This window comes from Parambassis ranga, chromosome 24 (assembly GCF_900634625.1).
Source record: "Parambassis ranga chromosome 24, fParRan2.1, whole genome shotgun sequence".
Classification (NCBI taxonomy): domain Eukaryota; kingdom Metazoa; phylum Chordata; class Actinopteri; family Ambassidae; genus Parambassis; species Parambassis ranga.
The window spans coordinates 5,056,499-5,068,068 of NC_041043.1; the positions used below are offsets into that span (position 1 = coordinate 5,056,499).

The 11,570-nt window shown below is 41.3% G+C and overlaps 2 protein-coding genes across 3 annotated transcripts; both read right to left on the reverse strand.

Annotated features, from left to right (window-relative positions):
* Positions 1-219: 219 nt before the first annotated feature.
* LOC114428749 (hydroperoxide isomerase ALOXE3-like) lies at positions 220-3,981 on the reverse strand. Of its 2 annotated transcripts, none has more exons than XM_028397422.1 (14): positions 3,680-3,981; positions 3,338-3,542; positions 3,169-3,250; positions 2,969-3,091; positions 2,775-2,878; positions 2,572-2,696; positions 2,297-2,440; positions 2,012-2,215; positions 1,841-1,927; positions 1,530-1,696; positions 1,153-1,274; positions 943-1,043; positions 494-664; positions 220-400 (listed from the first exon to the last, which is right to left on the reverse strand). In XM_028397422.1, exons 1-14 carry the CDS (start codon positions 3,902-3,904, stop codon positions 221-223), a joined length of 2,040 nt encoding a protein of 679 aa, XP_028253223.1. In that variant the 5' UTR covers positions 3,905-3,981; the 3' UTR covers position 220. The 2 variants fall into 2 exon arrangements, with proteins under 2 accessions (XP_028253223.1, XP_028253222.1); XM_028397421.1 differs by having other exon boundaries at positions 2,524-2,696.
* A 199-nt stretch (positions 3,982-4,180) lies between these two features.
* Positions 4,181-8,701, reverse strand: LOC114429227 (F-box only protein 30-like). The gene is made up of 3 exons (XM_028398144.1): positions 8,628-8,701; positions 4,987-7,007; positions 4,181-4,896 (listed from the first exon to the last, which is right to left on the reverse strand). Exons 2-3 carry the CDS (start codon positions 6,973-6,975, stop codon positions 4,702-4,704), a joined length of 2,184 nt encoding a protein of 727 aa, XP_028253945.1. The 5' UTR covers positions 6,976-7,007; positions 8,628-8,701; the 3' UTR covers positions 4,181-4,701.
* Between the last annotated feature and the right edge of the window lie 2,869 nt (positions 8,702-11,570).

An 11,570-nucleotide genomic window follows, 5' to 3' on the forward strand; every position in this document is an offset into this window, starting at 1 on the left:
TAATAAAGTTTTATCTTATCTTATCTTTAAGACTTTACATCACACCCCAAGCAAATACCAATTTTCCAGGGAGATGTAGCATTTACCTGCTTTACTCAGAGAAGACAATGAAAAAGGCATAATGCATACATATGTGTTAATCCTTCAACAAGACTACAGTTTCAGCTGATATTCACAACATGTTTTAACAGCTTGTTTGCTCCTGAAAGCTTGACCCTGGTTAACTTGTCACACTGTTTTCTATTTCTGTAGGGTTCAAGTAATTATAAGGCAGCTCAAGCTCTGAGTTCCTCTTGGTAATAGCCACACTCAGGGAGGAGAGCTGTGCTTGAAAATCCTGGATCATCTGCAAGACTGCAGGCTCATCGAAATGTTGATCAGGGTAAGTGCCAAGAGGTACCTGAGAAAGACAAGACCGAAATGTCATGTTGGAGAAGTGATGACCACAATCACAAAACACATGTAGCCATTCTGAAATTGAAGTCTGACTTACAAAGTCATCATATTTTCGGGAGACCTGCCACACAATCGCCATGAGCCTTCCTGAAAATAATTTGTCAGGCAGGGTTTCCAAGATCGTCTCCATGTTTGACTGTCCCTTAGTTTTGGGTGGAGGTTGCAGGAGCAAAAATGGAGCATTAGGAACCCAACCCTGAAAATCAAACTGCAAAACAAAACAAAAAACAGTCAATTTAGTTTCCAAAGCTGGATTATCAGGGTGCTGTTAGCTAATTGCTAGCCTTTTTGGAGTTTTTTCAAACCTGCAGTAAAATGAGGGTCCTCATACAACACAGTAATACAGACAGGTTTCCTACGTTCATGTAATGCTTACAGCATGCCCTGCACCATATGTTTTGCAGTTTATCTCAGACAGACAGATCACCCACTTCAAAGTTGAAGAAAAACCTTTTCATTCCATACTCAGAATTAGCAAATGTTCACCTGTCCGAGGTTGACTGCAGCATGCTGGCATGATGAGGTGAAGATGACCATAGTGATGAACTTGATAACTTCTTCCACACTTTGAAAGTTGGAAGGGATGCCTGTCAGGAAAGTCATTGTTTAATAAGACAGCTTCAAACACAATGCACAGTCCTAACTTTTTATCTCTGAAAGTGTAAGGGCCAGAAAAACTGTGGCAGGGTGCCATACCAGAGTTATGGTTCCCCAGAAATCCATAGTAGAATATCTCATTTGCCCACTCTTGGAGCTCAGGATCTGCAGACACTTCACTGTCAGATGGATAATAGTATGCTACTACTGTCTTGACAAAACTGGGGACACAGTAGAAAAATGTATTTTCAATTCAGTTATTAATTCAGTATTTCCTAACATTTGATGTCTGCTATATTTGGGGGAAATGATGTCTACAGTGACAGAATTACACCATGAGAACAAAAATCATTTGATCAGAATCTTAAAATGTAACGTTAAGATGAAGTTCAGCATTGGCTCTTCTCTTTGTCTAATGGTCTACATATTTTTCCATTGATTAAAACACGTTTCAGTGGCACCAAGCTAAAGGTCACCTGCTGATGATGTTCCACAGTCTGAGTGCATCATCTCTGTAATAAAAGTTGGGGATGGACTCCAGTCCTCTTGCTGCAATGTCTTCGGGCACGCAAAGGGAGGCGTACGTCAGCTTTGAGAGGCCCCTTCTCATCAGTTCTATCCCTCCATCATATCCGACTGAAGTCTGCAAAGTAAGGAGGTACAGTTTACGTTCCAAAAGTCTCTATTAAATGTATAAAAAGTAACTGTGTATACACATACATTCAAGGATGTTACAACATTAAATTTTATTTACATTAAAAAATGAAAATGATTGTGTAAGTCCTACATTAACTACAACTCCAGCCTTCCCATACACTTGACTACGTGCCAGGATATTTGTACTGACGGTGTATCGATGGTGGGGAATCAGCAGCTGTAAGGTGGAGGAAGTAAAGACTTACGTTTTAGACATTGACACAATCCACATCTCTCTGTTTACTTCTGATTTATAGTCTACCTTGTGCAATGGATGAACTTTTGGAAGGTTACGAAGTGTCGCTATGGTGAAAATCTCTGCCAGTAGATGAGTGTTCTGTATGTGACTTATAAGCTGATGATGGATGGCATCTGCATTCCTCACAAATATCTTGGCCAAAAGCCAGTCGGTCTCTGAGTCACTTGGCAGAAAAATCGGATTCTCTTCAGAGGGCTGCTGAAAGATCTAAAGATGGAGGAGGAAGATTTGTTTTAAAGGTGATTAAAAATACTTTGAATAAAAGCGACTCATAGAAAGATGACAAACCTGAATTGCGATTGGCTTTAGTTTCTTTTCAGGATTTAGGTACAGCAGGCATAAAGGGGCAGGAAAGGCAACTGGATTGCCATCAATGACTCTTGTAGGTAGACCTTCCATGATCTTGTAATCGTTAATAAAGATACTGCCCATCTGTGGAGCATATATTTTTATTGAAAGGCTTTGTAAAAGGATAAATAGGGGGGATGAGGGAAAAGACACAACAACATATGTACCTCCATCTCAGCAGCTAGAGAGTTTCCACTAGTGAGAAAGGGCCTCACCATGTCCTCTGTGACAGGAAAGTTGGAGGGAAGCTTGGAGCAGCGCTGGATCACAAAGGGGTTGACTCCATTAAGAAGCTGGTATCCGAAGAAGTCATCGTCCTTCCAGTGCTCTGACACATACTCTGTGGTAAGAAAGGTCGGTTGTTTATAGACAGATGTTTATCAGGTTGAACAAAATGATGCTGTATCAAACATCCTACCTGCGATGGGTGACTGTTTGAACCAAGAGACTGCCTTTATGGCCTCGAAGCTTTCCCACCGGTCAGTGGAATTATTTAGACCATGCTTTCTGACCACAGCTGATCTGGAATACATTTAACTTTTACCGCACCGGTTATTTGCGTGTAATGTTTTGGGACAATAAGTATTTCAAATATTGGGTTGTGGCACTCACGCTGCCTCCTTAAAGTATGCAACTTGAAAGGCTTTTTCGTATGAGTAACGGATATCTGCAGGAATAGATCTTGGATCCTTGATATACAAGACATATGCCAGTCCTTCTTCATACTCATCCCATCTGCAGAGAAAAATCAGGATTAACTCTTAATTTGTTCATGTTGCTAAACTATAAAATGACATTCATGGAGCACTTACTTAAAAGTTAATTTTTGTTGGACCCTTTCTTTTTTCCGTTGATTGACTAATCGAGGATCTCCATCTTCAAAAACCTTTGTAGCTGAGTGGATTATGGCCCAGAGATACATTTACATTTTAAACCAGTGTTGTGAAAACAAACATGATAAAAAAAGGTGATTTGCCACACCTCTTCCTCCTCTCAGAAACACAACTCCCCCTCTGGTCAGCCATGTGTGACAGGGGAAAAGAATTTCATCCCCTTCCGGTGTCCTCACCACTATCTTTGAGCAATACCAACTCTGTTCCGGAGATTCATGGAAAGGATCTTTTTCTAACTTCAGCAGAAGAAGACATCCCAATGAGAGAAGTGTTGTCACAGAGTATGTTCCCATCTGCAATTGAGAGGGTGACCATCATGAATTATCATAGACTTTCCAGCGATAATTACCAATTTCTCACATCCCACAAAATCTATATTAAGTTGTAAATAAATCAAATCAAGCAAAAAAGGATTTAGTTTTAGACTTACCTTTTCACTTTCTACCTCACTGGTTAGTTGAGTGTGCTCAGAAGACCTTTTAGTACCAATCAGGGTAACATACAAATGATCAAATGTGCCTGCATAGGACATGCTTCCTGTAGTTACTTCAAGAGTGAAGTCTGCCATGACGCCTGGGTAGCTGCAGCAACTGAGACATACAAAAATAAACCCTGAAACTAATTTACAGCCTAGAAATGTCAAATGTGATGGCATCAGACATGCACACACATCATGACGTTTTTATTCTTGGTTTACAGATGCAGAGGCGGCACAACTCCTAATTGTTGATGTGGAGCAGCTACGCAGGTGCAGGACATTCCCTAATTACAACACAATTCAGAGCTCAGAGTGTCAGAGACTGCAGCCACCTCCTCACTGGCCCATAGCTGTCACCTGACAACCAGCCACTGTGGGCAAAGTGAGGAAGTTCACACATGAGATGAGAGATCATCCACGACGACAAATATACAAAAGGGTGTAAAGACTTTATTAAATGGTTGCAAATCACGTGCATCAAAGTCACATCCTGTCATTCTATACACCCAGACAGGCCTACTGTATATATCAGAAAGAGTTTAACATAAAAGGGATTAGCAATTATTGTGTAAAGTGCTGGCAAAACTTCTGACACAGAAATAATGCAATTTAACCAACAATCTGCTTTTTCCCATGGCTACGACTTAAAAGGCAAGATAGTGAAAACAGTAAACTCCATTTTCTTTATATATCATATTGAATATAAACTTAATGTGCATATTTGTCCTCAAGAAAATATACTTTATTTTACCAGAATAAGGGTGCGTTTTTAGCACAAATCCATGCAAATCTATTTTTTCCCCATCAACACAGGGACTACTGACAACAACAAACCTGGCAAGTGTTATTTCATTAAGGCTTCTTTATAATGTAGTGTATTACAGAGTGAGTGAATTCATTTCAAAACTGAAAGCATTGAATTACAACATCCACATAATAATACCACCGTGAATCTAGTGCAGGAGTAAGACATCTCAAGTGTTGACATGGCGCAGTACTTGACGGAGTGAGAGCCCATCTCGTGCATTGCACATGGCAGGAAGGGGTATAGGCTCTGTCTTGTGCTCCACTGTGTTAAAGTGGCAATTCTTAAGATGGTCAGACATACTGGGAACATTAGTGAAACCCCATGACATCACTGGGCTGAAGGCAGTGCTGAATCTCCACACCTGCGACCACAAATAGAACATATTTTTACTGTACATACAACGTTGCAATATTTATCATAAAATATTGGAGAAAAATAGTCTTCTACTTACTCTATTTTTGATCTGCCATGACACAGTGCCATGAGCACCAGAGCGTTGTCTTTGTTCCCACTGCAGCTCCACTATGCCTCTGGTCTGTAGAAGACTGGCACACACCTCCCTCATAGTTTTAGATACCAGTGACAGCTGGCACAAGCTGAAACTGTCCAGGAATCCAGCTATGTGCCAGAGTATCTCAATGGGCAGCCCACTAAACTGGTCAGACTGGGACTCAGATGGAAGTTTCACACTTGGGCAAGGCTGAACCCCGAAGGACCTGAGGTGCCTGTCATGGACCACCTTGGACCCATGGGTGGATGGGTAAAACCTCCGCTGGGAATATGTACATCCATAATATGCCAGGGGGCATCGGTGTTCCATCCAACCATTGAGACCCGCATGAATGTCACCATGGACATTTGTAAAATGGGAAGAAAACTGGTCCCGTCGGAATGACTGACCACAGACAAAAGGGAACATATGCTGGTAGCGGGGGTTAGGAGGGAGGTACCGGTTATGTGGGACTGCCTCCACCTCCAGAGCTTCCAGAACTAAGCCAAGACGGAGTGTACGGAAAGGGCTAGGGTAGGTGATCTGTGGGGCTGCGTGGTCACAGGCGGATGCAGAGGCCATGTCACCTACTCTCGTATTAGTTACTAAGATTGCTGCAGGAAAAGTAAAAGTCTGTGTGCCAAAGTCGACATGGTATCCATCAACATAGACGGTATCAGAGATCCTTCTACATTCTCTGGACTCCTCCAAACAGAAAAGCAGGGCTGCTGTGATCAGATCAATCTCTCCTAACCCCATGGGGTCGTCATCCTGCTCCAGGTCCGCAGTATCCACTGCCTTGTCCTCCATTTTGGGTCGTATTTTATACCGCATCCTCTCTGGCAGGATTCCTATTCGTCCACTGGATACTGAACAGTAACTCTGGCCCCTGAAAAACTGGTAGTTATAGAACTTTCTCTCAGACCCATGGTTTTCTGAAAGAACTAGCCCTCTATCTTCCAGAACCACATGACCAGCCCTCTGTGCCACAGCATGGCTGAACTGCACAGATGTCATTCGAGGAGTGAGTGGCTCTTCACAAACGCCAGGCTTCATGTTGTCTTGCACCCCAACAGGACAGGCTGTCTCCAGGCAGGCCTCCGTTGCACCTGACAGAAGTCCATCGGTTGTGGTGATCATCTTTAGATCTGCTTTTGGAGCCCCATTTCCACTCAAACAACTTGTGCAAACACTTTGCTCACTAACATCCTTTTTATGCAAACCATCAGCAGCTATAGGTGAGTTATCTTCTTGTCCATTCTGAACATCTCTGTTGCAACACTCTGTGCAGCTTTCACCAGAGCTGGCACTGCTAACAAAGTCTAAAGCAGCAGCTAAGGTCCTCGCAGTCTCAACTGTGGCCTCATACAGTTTACTATAGTGCTCCTCATTTAAGCCATTAATCCCACTCAAAATTTTCTCATTTGCTGAGCTTGGCGTGGGCACTTGTGATTGATGTGAGGCTGACTGTAAAGGTGTTGTTCTGTTCTCCTTATCGACAGGGACAAGTGTCTGTCCTTGTGTAGTGGGTGCCATAGCAATCACCTTTAAGGACTCCAGTAGTGCACGCTGGTCCTGAAGTGCAAGTGCCATGTCCAGCTGCTCCACCTCCTCCACTACCCGGCTCAAGCTCTCATAAGAAGTATAGTCCAGACAGCTAACAGGCCAACGGTTCCACTCCATCGTGCAGCACACCACTCCAGCAGGACATACCTCCAAGTGTGAGTACATTTGGTTGCGTATCAGAGTGGCAGGGCAACCAAAGCCACTGTTTAAGCAGGGAATTCTCACAAGTGGACACATAATTTGGTGCTCATCAGCTTTGCAGGAGTGAAATACAGCCCCACACACCAGAGGACAGCTGATAAGATCACAAGAAATTCCTGGTTCAGGTCTAACCATACATCTCTGGTTAACACAGGACATACAGTGAACATGGTCCTCCTCCATCTTCAGAGACAACGCTAAGGTTTGGAAGGTAACTGAGAAGAAACAAGCAGAAACAGTGATCATTGAAGTGTATGTAGACAAGACTTAACAGTGACTTATGGATACAAGAAAACCTACTGTTTAAGTACAAAAAAATATAGCATAATTACAAAAAAGCTTAAAGTACCAGTTAATTTTAATCTGCTTCTCTTGGTAATTGCTATACACACAGCAAGCCACCAGATGTCACTGTTCTTACCAAATTGCTAACTATATTGCAGCCAAGGACACTATTCAGCACAGCAGCACACATATATCTATGTTGGGAAGAATTTAATTTACACTAAAATATTTATTTAAAATGACAAAATTACTAGACTTGATCATTTTACTGTTTCATATTATCTTATGAAATCTTGGATGAACTGCATAAAATACATTACACTGAACTGTAATTAAGGTTTAAATTAAAACAGTAAAAGTATGCAACTAACTTTAATAGTATTTTCGGTATAAGGTATAAGCTCAATAATCAATAACTCAGCTGTGACAAACTGTGTGAGGTGCCGGTGTTCTTTTCATTGCCATGTCTTGAGTCTGCACAATTGTGAAACAGTGCCAGCACTCCACCCAGTGTCAAAGTCTCTTGCACTTATGTAATGATACTCATGAAAGTTCCTTCTTAGGAAGCTTCCCACCTCAATAAGGAGATGATTGAAACAAATCCCTTTTGTTAACCCATACAACAGTGTCCTGTTTCACTTTGGAGTCTGTATTGTGTTACTACTAACAGTCAGCAAGCATCCCAAAAGACACTTAAGCTTTTCCATCAATACAAAATACAGCAACCAGAGCATTCTATAAAACAAAGATAAATGCATGGATAGTGTTACAATGAGTAATCAGTGAACTGCCACAGTGGAATTAAAGTGACTGGAGTTTCTTATTATTGTAAAATTGATTTTATTTTTCATGAACACATGATCATTTCTTGTTCAAAAGTGACATCATTTCGTTAAAAATGATGTATTTATTCTTAAAAGGTGATGTTATTATAACCATAAAATGATGAGTAAATCATAAATCATACTTAGTTTGTATTTCTTTTAATATATAAAACATGGTTGCATGTATTTCTAGCTGTATCCTCATCATGCCCCACTATAGTGCTATTGCCTTGTCATGAAGCACAGGCACCGGTCTGCCAATTGTAGCACAAACATTAGCGCTTTATGTCGATAGTAAACTGCACTGACTCTTCCAACTGCTTGGCTGTAAGTTTGGACGAAGTGTAGTCTATATGAACAGATGATGTTCCAGTAATAACACAGTCTGACTGATTGTCCTGACTTAAAACAACACTGTAACAAATGATCCAACGACCGAAAGCTTTTGCTGCTGTGTGTACAAATCTGCATTCAGCCCCACGGTGCAAGCCCGTCTGTTGTCATCTGTTGTTTTCCGATTAAACCAACTTGTTAGTCTTGCTTATACTAACAGGGGCTAATGCTAACAACATATAGCTAGCTCGGAAGTTTTGCGGTTTACAGCTTAGTTAAATATTTTTTGAATACCATACAAGGGTATTCTCATTTCATCACCGTGTTGGCAAAGGCAAACTCTGACAAGATATATAAACTATTACATATAATTTGGCAGATAATAAGAGTTACCTTTGTAGAGAAGCTGCTACTGGTACCTCCTCTTTCTTCTTCCTCTTCCTCCTCCTCCTCTTCTTCGCCTTCCTCTTGTTCTTCTTTAGTGTTTATTAGCAGACCAACATAGAGGAGCATTACCGCCACCAGGTGGATTGGAGCGTAAACTAATTCAGCTCGTCTCCGCCATATTTTTCTTCTTTTTTTCAAACTTTATTGACAAAATCCACGATAATTTTCTTTCTGTTGGAAAAGATATAAAGATTTAGATATAACTCCAAAACGTTCGGCAAAACGTATGCTAATGCACAAAAATATGTAGGCTAAATACATGATTTATGTAACATAATACAATTTAAACTGTGATTAAGGCTTCTCCTGTTTTATAATTGAGAAGCAGTCGGTACATGGCATAAAGTAACATGCAGTAACCGGTAACATGCAGGAGATGTCGCTGTTGTACAGATTTGTTTTGCCAGACAGACAGGGGGTTATATGCCTCGAATCATTTTAGTTAACAGAGGGTGAGGCTGCATTTGGAGGTCTGGGTCACCTACATTACAGCACCCCAGGAGCTGCGGGAGCTGACTCATGGACACATCAACAGGACAGGGTATGGCAGTACTGGATACACTTGTCATGAGGTGTTGAAACGAAGCCATGCGGTGAGACCATCAAATAATTTTTCCTGTGGAAATATTCAAATCTCTGCACCAACTATTGTTCAAACATTTTTAGGTACACACAGATTGATCTAAAACATAACTTATGTAATGTATGATGCATTCTGTTGCATGAGAATAAAAATACAATCATGGCAGCTGCCTGGATTTATTCTCAGGCTATTTTTAATGGGAATTGCTGATATTATAAAAAAAGGGTTTCATGCAACCCAGTGTTTTTAATTTCCCCCTCTGTCTGTCTTTGTGTTTTGTGTGTATTTATTTATTTATTCACTGTCATTCCATTTATAATTAGGTCAAATTTGATTTGACATTGGCTCAACGTCACTGCCCACATCAGCTATAAAGAAGTTGTTGAGTGAGTGATTTAATGTGACAAAACAAGCTTTAATGTAAGAGTGCGTGTAGTGTGAGCTGATGAGAAGGGTGGGAAAAAATAAATCCATCATGATATTTATTGATGCAGTTTATGTTTGTGAAGAAAGTAAACAGGGATCCAAGTCAACCTTTGGCTGACTTCAATATTGTAAAAAAAGCATTTAAAGGGCCTAAAGATAATCAATTCCTTTAGTTGACAGATAGAATAACAGGTGTCTCTACCAATCTTGCATGATCAATATCATAATAATAATACTGCCTTTCTAGAAAGCCTTGCAGTCCACCCACACAAGCTGCAGTCCTCGAATAGACTGTTGCCCTGAAGTGTGGCTGCAGCCTCCAAGTAGTCTCTCCTCCTCAAACATGTCACTTTCATTCAGGTTCAATATCAGTCGCTCGCCCCTGAAGCCCCGGGCACAAGCACTGGCAGTGTCATAGCGACTCCTTTCTAACTTTATTTGTGATTTATACCGCCTGGCGTGAGTCACGACAGGACCCTGCCATGTAAAGTACATGCCCCCCGGGAGAGCACCATAGCTTTGCTATGATAATGTGAAGTTAATCCCTATCACTCCCAGACGGGTGTCAACACATGGCAGTTTCATTCAGTGATATAGATTCATGGAGTAGATGATGAAAACAAACCTTTACTTACCTCATATAAAGGGACAGTTCACCTACAATCAAATGTTCAGTTCTGGTCCTGTGTGGTTTATTTATGGTTTATAGTGTGAGCTTTTGTTCCAGTGTATTGGAATAAAATATGATTATTTGGGGGACCTATAGGAAAACCATCTGATGACTGACATGACATCAATCAGACTCAACCAAACGCTAGATGGCGCAGTGGACACCGCCTGGCTGCTGTCCCTGGTGCTGAAAGAGTCCATGGTCTCCGTTTCATGTCAGGCCACAAGTAAAACTCAGAGAGACTTCTCTGTGTTTGCTGGTTGTCAACACTGGACGGCCCAACATCCCTACCACAGTAAGCTGTTTACTAACACCGGATAATGTCACTCACTACATGTGAAGCGTCACTCTCTGCCACCCTTACAGATATCACTGAATATAGATGATTTAAAATGTTGGAAACATGTGGACTCACACTGTTACGTTTCTGATTGTGCTTCACTGACCCGATAAGCTGGAACCCAGCAAATCTATTTATTATTATTTTTATCATTATTATTATTATTATTATTATTATTATCATTATTATTATTATAGCTCCAGGAGATACAGATGTATTGATGATGGGGTAAATTGTGAGTGACGGAGGGGGATTTTTATTTGCACGATGAACGAAATGAGCGCGAGAGAGAGAGAGGGAGAGAGAGTTTGTGTGTGTGTGTGTGAGTGAGAGAGAGAGAGAGAGAGAGGGTGGGGGGGCAATTCAAGTAACACAGCCTAAGACCACGCGCTACAGAAGACGGATGAAGGCACGCGAAATGTCTCAAGGATTCAGGTAAGTTTGAATGTAACAGACACACAAATACAGCTTATTAGATCCTTTGTGTGGAGTGAGGGTGGATTTAAGTTGACATGTTCAGCTTCCTGTGAGTTCGTGTTTTATTCTTGATGATCATTATTCTTATCTATTAACCGAGTGGCACCTCAGGCTGCACGATAAGATGTAAAGATGTATCCGGCTTTGTGTGTCTTGTCCTCCGTTAGAATTCAAATACATGTCGACTGTTGGTATGGCTGTTGTTTTTTTTATGCCTCTGTTTGTTTGTTTTTCGGTCTTTGTTAGAAAGCAGCTGAGTCTGTGAGAGGATGACGGGTCCAGGCAACAGTCCCACGGACGTCCTTGTAAACGTGTTTGGAAAGCGCGCTGTCCGCGGTGCTGAAATCTGTTTCTGTCTGTTTTTCTGAATGGGCAGCAGGCACATCACCCTCA